The sequence below is a fragment of the Monopterus albus genome, unplaced genomic scaffold (genome assembly GCF_001952655.1).
Source record: "Monopterus albus unplaced genomic scaffold, M_albus_1.0 scaffold49.1, whole genome shotgun sequence".
NCBI lineage: Eukaryota > Metazoa > Chordata > Actinopteri > Synbranchiformes > Synbranchidae > Monopterus > Monopterus albus.
Genome location: NW_018127929.1, coordinates 1,720,274 through 1,728,854, shown reverse-complemented (window position 1 = coordinate 1,728,854; position 8,581 = coordinate 1,720,274). Strand labels below are relative to the sequence as shown.

Below are 8,581 nucleotides of genomic sequence, written 5' to 3'. Positions count from 1 at the left end.
TCAGTAGCCCCTCATTTCACCATTGCCAGAGCACAGAACTAACTTGAGTTTTTGGCTGTGCTGGGGAGGACTGGAATTTCGAAGTGGAGGTCCCAGCCAACTTGGCACAGGATGCCGCCTTTCCCCCTAACTGGAACCCCAATGGCTGACACTGCTGTAGCTGAGACCTGAGAGCAATGAGGCCCAGGCAACCTCCCTGCTCTGCTCCCCTCTCCTCCACTGCATAAGCTTCCAGTTCCAGACCTTAACTCCGGGTGGGATGTCTGGAAAAATTACTGCTGTATCTTTCTTTACCTCTTGACTTTTTCTGCCCCCCAGATCCCCCTCCCCTTTCCGTGTTTAGCTTTCTCATTCTCAGTTTACTGCACTCTCCCTTTTGTTCTTTCCTTTTGTTCTGTCATCCTGACCTTAACATATTTTTCATTGCTGTTCGTAGATCGTCATGCATTTAACCTTTTTTTTCTTCATGCAACTTTTATCCTTTACTATCTTCCCCTGTCTTTATCTGGTCCTCTTCCTCTTGACCTTCCAAAATAACAGAGATAAGGTTAGAAATTGTATCCCAAAAGGTGGGGGTATGAATGTTCTATAAAAAGGATGAAAGAAGCTGGGTGAGTAGTAAAGCTTGGAGTTTGTAATGGCACTGTACATATGAAAACGTGTTAGACAGGGAAGAGCAGAGTTGTGTTGTGGGATATACAGAATCTGTAGCAGCTGACATCAGTTCTCTGTTCTTTCCACCTGCAGAGGGGCCAAGCATGTGCTACTACTATGACGGCGATGGAGTGTGTGAGGACTTTGAGCAAGAGACTGGTGTAAGAGACTGTGGCCTCTATACCCCCAATGGTTTTCTTGACCAATGGGCCTCCACTGTTGAAGTTTCCCATGAAGCAAAGCTCTATTGCTCTGGAGAGGTGGCTGCTGGATACCCCGCTGCTACTAAGGTGAGGCCATACACAACGTTTCTTATTTGTTACACACCACAGTTGCTTTCAGTTGAAAGAGCAGAATATTTTTGATATCATTTAAAATGTCAAAGGTTGAGAAGCATTATAGTTCTTCCTTTTTAGACATGAAAGTAAGTAGCTTAGCAAACAACCAATCAATCAGTTTAAAATCCTTATATTCTTATCTGATATTAAGCAAAATGGTCCTTGATTCTTTGATTTATTTGTACTATATGTTTTACACTTGATTATAACAATTAAGCTTTTATTTTTTGTGCGAGACACTTGCAAAACAACTTCTTTTGCTGCTTTACCAGTTAAGTAATTTTAGAGATTTGGACATTTAATTAAATGTTTCTCAGAGTGGGTGCAGACATTTGCTGCTCTCATTAAAGTAATGCTTTCTGAAGATGGGAGAAGCAATTGATTCCACCTAAGCCCAGTGGAAGTATTGATTTGTTGCAAAGCAGAAAGGGGCTGAGTGCCCAAAACATCAGGATGAGGGATACATTCATGTAGACATACAAAGCTTTAACCATAGTGCATTAGGCTTGATCCTATTTAATGCCCTCTTTCTAATATGGATGGTCAAAGCTAAGATATGTTGCTGTGGTATAGTATCCCCTTTGTGTTATTTCCCTTAAAGTTCTAGGCTCTCGATATCTTTCAAGGTAGTTGTTGTTTTAACTAAATACTAAAATAATCATCCTGCAGTAGCTTATTTTGATGTTAAGAAAGACATCAATCTACAATGTAAAATGTTATGCTTAAAAATATTTTAACCCTACAAAGAAGAAAGAACTTCTGGTTGAAACTTTACGTTTTTACTCCTCGACACCAACAGTGCTCTCTCTTGACCCCCTGAGGCATCTGCGTGATGTCAGAGCTAGAGTTTGCTCTCACTGCTGCTGATGTACTTTACAAGGCCAACGTATTAATTATTCTTGAACAGCTGTGGTCAGGTGCCTTGCTCAAGAACACTTTGGCAACGATTCATGCAAACAGAGGCAGGACATCACTCAATACCATTTAATGCACTTAAAATTTATGTGCCACTATTACTGTCTGAGCAAAAATGGACTGTTTTCCAGCTAACAACCCTGCAGTTGTTTTATTCACTAAGAAGAATGAGACACCAGTGGAACATGCCCATATAACTATAAAGAAAGGATTTCTGCTGTGAAGGACATGTTGTTCATACTAAACTTTTACCGTCCAGAACACTGTTCCCCAAGGGTCACACAGTATGTGATGAGATCACCTTATTACAAGGCCCCTGACTGTATGCTCTATGTGGTCACACAAGTGCATGTGCAGGTGTGGAAAATATGCAAACACAGATTAACAAAACATAGTGGTCTAGTCACTATTTCTCTGGGACTCTGTCCTTTTCACTCATATGGTCAGTAACTCATGAGTTGCAAAGCATGTAAGTACTGTACGCTGTGTCCTCAAGGTCCATTCCTCTCACCAACATCATATGTTGATGTAAGCAGTGACATTTAGTCTTGCACTTCAGTAACATGCACTACAGCAGTATCAAACGCAGCAGAACCTTGAACTCCAAATTAACACACAAACAAAAAACCATGCATGTGTTCTCATACACAAATGCGTGCGCAATAGTGCACATTTGTTTGCTTATAGTAGTCCCTTGGAAAACAAAGTTAACACAACATGGCCTCAAATTGCTTTGTTGAGATTCTCATTCATTGTGCAATTGCATGCATGTGGCTATGACAAACCTCCAGGAGGCTCAAGCCACAGAAGAAGTGTGTGAGGATTGATTGTGGAGTTGAAGACCGGGCAGCATGGTCATCATGTATCCATTTTAAAAGGGGGCACTTTAGCGCAATATATAGAACACCATATGGCAGATCAATAGTTAAACAAGTTCACTGAAGATGATTCCCATTTTGAAGATTTCAGTGATGCCTGGAATTGTAGTTGTTATTTTTGCAAACAATTACTCTCGAAGGACAACCAGGAATTTGCCAGAGTGCCCAACGAGACATTCCTCAGGCATCTGGATCACATTACCTATCTAGAGAACTTCATTCTAGTTTTCTCAGCTTTATGGGCGAATGTTTACATAACTGGTGGTGTTTCCTGGGTGAATTTGAAAGCCCCTAGGCATTTCATGTGATAAAAGCCAAGAGATTCAAAAACCAAGCCTGAGATCCGCATAGTTACTTACAATGGTGTACTGTTGAGATCTTGACAGTTTGATGTAATTTTTCCAAGCAGCGTTGTCTGCCAAAAGACCTGTGGCTTTGCTGGTACATTACATATTGCTCTCAGCAAAATTGGAAAACTGTTGTGGTAGTAAATTGCTTGGTAACTTTAAGATGACTGTCATCAATTTAAAAAATGTTAATGTTTACAGTATTAGTTCATTGTGCAAGGACAACAGAATTTTTTGAGTCATTTCAAGAGAACAGATTGGTTTGTGGAAATATTGTAAATGCTGGAGTGAGTTTGGTGAAGACAGTGTACTTAGTTCTTCTTTCTCTTTTCATTCTCTTCTTTCCTCTTTCATTCTCCCTTCATTATATTGTGTTCTTGTTGTACGTGTTTTCAACATGAGGAAGGAGAGGAGAACACATCATCACAAAGCTCCCATATAGCATACATTCTCTCTTCATTATATTGTGTTCTTGTTGTATTCTTCATCAGGCTTCTTTCATTGGCTGTTTTACAGTGCTTTAGATTTTGTGTTACCTATATATCTGCGTTATATTTCACTTATATTGTGTGGCATTCGTGCAGACGCCAAAGTAAGAATTTCATTGTACAGGGAAACACGTTTCCTCACTGTGCATATGACAATAAACACTTGACCTTGACCTTTTTACACATATTCCAGTTATCTTCTGCTAGAAAAGGTTGATTGTGCTATGACTCTACCTAACCATTTCAATAATGTCTCTCTACTTCTACTTTAAGGTGTGTTTGAGGTGTACTTGTGGGGTATGTTGCAACATAGTACGAGAAACAACTATTGAGAGTGTTGAGTGACTGTGCATAAATAATCTTCAGGATGACCCTGCCAGGGGTTGAGCTGCTGGAATGGCTCTTGGGTTAAATAGCATTCACAATGCAGTTACAAAACACACACAAGCCCTTTTCAAACATGCACTGGACACCTGAAATTCAGGCTTTACTCTTCCACATTTCGTGGACACAGTCTGGAGTTCATGTGTGAAAATGACTGTTTTCTCTTTTTCCTTCATCCAATCCTTGAATATGGAACTTCAAATAATTGAAGTCGTGATCATGATGGGGCAGCATGTTGGTGCAGTGATTAGTGCTGTTGTATCGCAGTAAGAAGGCTGCGAGCCCCGGCCAGGCTGAAGCCCCGGCCAACCCGGTCCCTTTCTGTGTGGAGTTTGCATGTTCTCCCTGTGCTGCGTGGGTTCTCTCTGTGTGCTCCGGCTTCCTCCCACAGTCCAAAGACATGCAGTTTAGGTTGATTGGTGACTTAAATTGGCCATAGGAGTGAGTGTGGGTGTGTGTGGTTGTCTGTCTCTAAGTGCCAGCCCTGTGATAGACTGGCGACCTGTCCAGGGTGTACCCCGCCTCTTGCCCAGTGTCAGCTGGGATTAGCTCCAGCCCCTCCATGACCCTCATTAGGATAAGTGGAATAGATAATGGATGGATGAATGGATGGATGGATGGATTATCATGATGTGAGTACAGCAAAATTACTATGCTTAATAGGATCAATAAAAAAGCTACATGGGTGTGGCCACCATTTCTTGTTGTTGACTTGGCATAGAGAGTAACCCTTTAATCTCAGTCACACATGCTCCCAGGCAGTATTATTACTGTGAACCCCTCTGCTGAACAGTGTCTGGTTAATCACCAGCATCCATCACACTATATGTACCTTTATTGTTCTTTTAGCATTTATTTGTGTTCTGCTATGTGTGTGTGTGTGTGTGCGTGTGTGTGTGTGTCTCACATGCAAGAGAGACAAATAAAGAGTACCTCCCGCAAAACAAAACAAAACAAAATAAAACAAAAAAGGTCATTTCATCAAGGGCCCAAGAATGACTGGATGACCAACAATGTTAAAGTGCTAAACATTCTACTGGCTGTGGTAATTATCCCTGTTGTCCATTGGGAGCAACGGGGGGAAATAGTGTGAGGTTTTTACAGAGCCACAAAATCCACAAAGGGGTGACAGATGGGTCAACAAAATGTTAAAGACTATGGTTCACTTCCCTTTTCCTACCAACGTCCACCCACATGATCATGACTTTTTCCTAACCATAACCTAATCATTTTTGTGCCTAAACTTAACCACATCTTAACCATAGTGTTGTCAGATCAGAGAAGGGTTTTATTTCTGCAAGGATTTGTAATGGCTTTGGACAGCAGTGACAAATTACTTTATCCCACTGATAATGCATCAGATCAGAAGAGGAGATTTAGGCCAAAAAAAAAAAAACCCAACTATTTTGTTGTTTCATTCAGAGGGCCTGTTGTAGTAGACAGTAATCTTACTAGAAAAAATCATGTCCACTGGATTTCTGTTTTGTCTTACAGATTCAGTTTATGCTGGATTTTGTTATTTTAAGTTACAATTAATATACTGAACTCTTAAGCACTTAATACCCAAAATGCATAACTCAAAGGTTAGAGGTAAAAAAAAAAAACTCTCCCAAAATTTATTTTATTACCATTGTCAAACACTTAAACAACTGACTGTGCTATTTCACTATAGTTTGATCAGGAACCAACAACACATTATCCTGTTAACTTTTCACTTTATCATTTCTTCTTCTTCTTCTTCTTCTTCTTCTTCTTCTTCTTCTTCTTCTCCTTTTAGCTGTTCCCGTTAGGGGTCGCCACAGTGAATCATCTGTTTCCACCTAACTCTATCCTCGGCATCCTCTATTCTCACCCCAATTAATTTCACTTTATCATTTGTTCTTTAATATAATCATGCTCCCCTGTTCAGGGCTCACAGGTCTTTGCTAGAGTTGTGCTAGAACTGTGCTTCCCTGTTACAGGACAATGATAACGTATACTCTGTGTTTTTGTTCTGAATGAGTGTGTTGAGGGTAGGGGCAGTGGATAGTCCAGAATTTCCTTAAGTCCTGTATTGGCTTTTTGTATCAGTTTTGCTTGACGTCTAAAGACAGTGTTAATTCTGTTTGTGTGTGTCCTTGGCTGGCCACAGTGATAGGGATCTTTGCGGATGGACGAAAGCAACAACAACACGAGGGAGGAGAAAGAGAGATTGAGTATCTGTACAAAATCTAGAGTGTTATGCACTTTTGTGCACTTGGTGTGTAAAGGGGTAAATACAAAAATATATTTCAACTGCAAAACATACAAGGACACCGAAGGATACTCTATCTATGATCTCATTCCTGTGTTAGAGCTGAACTTTTATAAATGTCTGAATCTTCGTGCATCAGAGCAAAGCCAAGGAAAAGGATGGGAGAATGCTTCCACATTTAAACCAGTGCTGAGGGATGGTTCAACAACATAAGAATAAATGGTGCATAGAGCCATAAATACATACTGCCCTTTTGTACACAATAGCTTAGTAGCCTGCAGAATGTAAATGGAACACATTCATTTTTAGGTCAGAGAGTGTGAATCCCAGCATTAACTTGCAGAGTGATGTACACGATTGAGCTCAAAATTACAATCAAAGTGCTATATTTGTATTTTTTGCATGATACACAAACAGTAGGCAGATGGTGAAATTGCAGGGAGTATAGCCAAAAAAGAGGAAAAAAGAATAATACGCAGATAGAGAGATTAGAGATGAGGGTGATATGAATGAATAGGAAAGAGCACACGACAGTCAAGTGCTGTTAAACCAAAAATGGTAAGAAGTATATACTGTATAAAGATACAGTAGCTCAAATGACAAAAAGTACAGAGTCAGAAAAATGAATGACCCCCTGCAACCGTCCATGCTAGCTGAGGAGATAATGAACTTTACAAACTCAAAGAAGATAATATCTAAACTTTATAAACTAATGTTAAATACAGATAGAACAATAACAATTACAATGACTAAATGGGAAAAGGATTTGCAACCCCCCACCCCCTCAGCTTTGACTTCTGGACCAAGATTCTCCATGACTACCGATATTAACTTACAGCTTATACAATATACATAAGTCTACTCACAGGAGTATATTTAAAATGGGTTTCACTGACAGATACTTGTTCACAACGCACTCTGGGTTGCACCGTTGATTACTTCCATGCTACTTGGTCCTGTCAACCTGTTTGCTCCCTCTGCGTAGAGGTGACAGAGAAACGCTCCGCCATCTTGAGCTGTAGAATCCATCCATCTCCATCACTCTGTCTGCTCGGTAATATCACAGAAATCAACCACCTACCAATTAAATATAAAAACCCACTTCTTATCTCTCTAAATATCACCAAAAAAACAATCTTTCTAAACTATAAATCTAAAATTTCATTACACATCAACCACTAGACCAACCTTCTTATAGAACACATCACACTAGAGAAAATATCATCCACCCACAAGAATAATATCTTTCTAACCATTTACTGATTTGTTAATTTCATTTATATTTGTTTTATGAATATGTGCTTATTATTATTTTTTCTTTTATTGTTATTTTATTATTATAATCATCCATTTCCTATCAAACTGAGTATGCAAAGTGTATATTGTATTTATATGACTGAAAATATTATTATTACTTTTTTGTGTTATTATTTTATTATTATAATCATCCATTTCCTATCAAACTGACTTATTTACCCATTCATCTTTCTCCACCATTAACAAACCAGGAGTTGTATTAGGGGATGCTCCGCCCTGTCCCCAGCAGCTGGGGCATGAAATTTGGGGTCACTCTTGGGGTTTCTCTGGGGGGCACAGCATGGGGGGAGGAAGGCCAAGTCACTGTTTCCTTTCCCTTAACTACATATAGCATCACTGGACTGCTGACACCCTCCTAGACAAGCTCCCTCCTTAGGGTCTGGGAGCTGTCTAGGAGGGGAACACACCATACATTGGGTCGGGTCTCTCCTGTCAAGGTCAGGGGCCGACCCCGAACTGTTTGTCCCAACAATCAACTATTAACATAAACCATGACAAACAGTAAAACAAAGGGAAGGTTTAATTTAACCATAACACAAAGATGCTGCTGTCCTGCTGCTCTGGATGAGCTCACCCTGCTGAGCTGCTCCGGAGCTCACCAAGTGGTGGTTTCACCTGGTGCTGGTGGTTCAGGGCGGGGGCATCACCAGTACACTCCTGATCCTTTGTTCCTGAATTTCTTATTTTATTTGATTTAATTTTATTTTTCTTTAAAATGTACTGAATATCAGTCTGCATAGAGTTGGACACATTTTCACACACACAACTTAATTGAATAATCCCTTTGTTGCTTTTGTTAATGTCTGTTGTCTCATATTCTATGTTATGTCCTTTGTCCTATAAATGTGGTATTATTTGTGTTGCAATAAAAAAATAAAAGAAACACGAATGACAGATGAATGGACAGATGAGATTAGTGTTTTTGATTGGAGGTAAAACAATCTGGAAATTAGTTTGACTGCATTCAAAAGAAAATACACCATTGAATAAAAATTACTGTGAAATTTTCAACAATCCAAAACCGCTC

The 8,581-nt window shown here is 39.7% G+C and overlaps 1 protein-coding gene across 3 annotated transcripts in view; it reads left to right on the top strand.

Moving 5' to 3' along the window:
• Positions 1 to 8,581, top strand: part of pappaa (pregnancy-associated plasma protein A, pappalysin 1a) — a 79,598-nt gene that overhangs the window by 32,002 nt on the left and 39,015 nt on the right. For all 3 annotated transcript variants that reach the window (XM_020600941.1, XM_020600940.1, XM_020600939.1), the window contains one exon: positions 748 to 944. In XM_020600941.1, the coding sequence (XP_020456597.1) occupies positions 748 to 944 (197 nt within the window). The remainder of the gene's footprint in view (positions 1 to 747; positions 945 to 8,581) is intronic.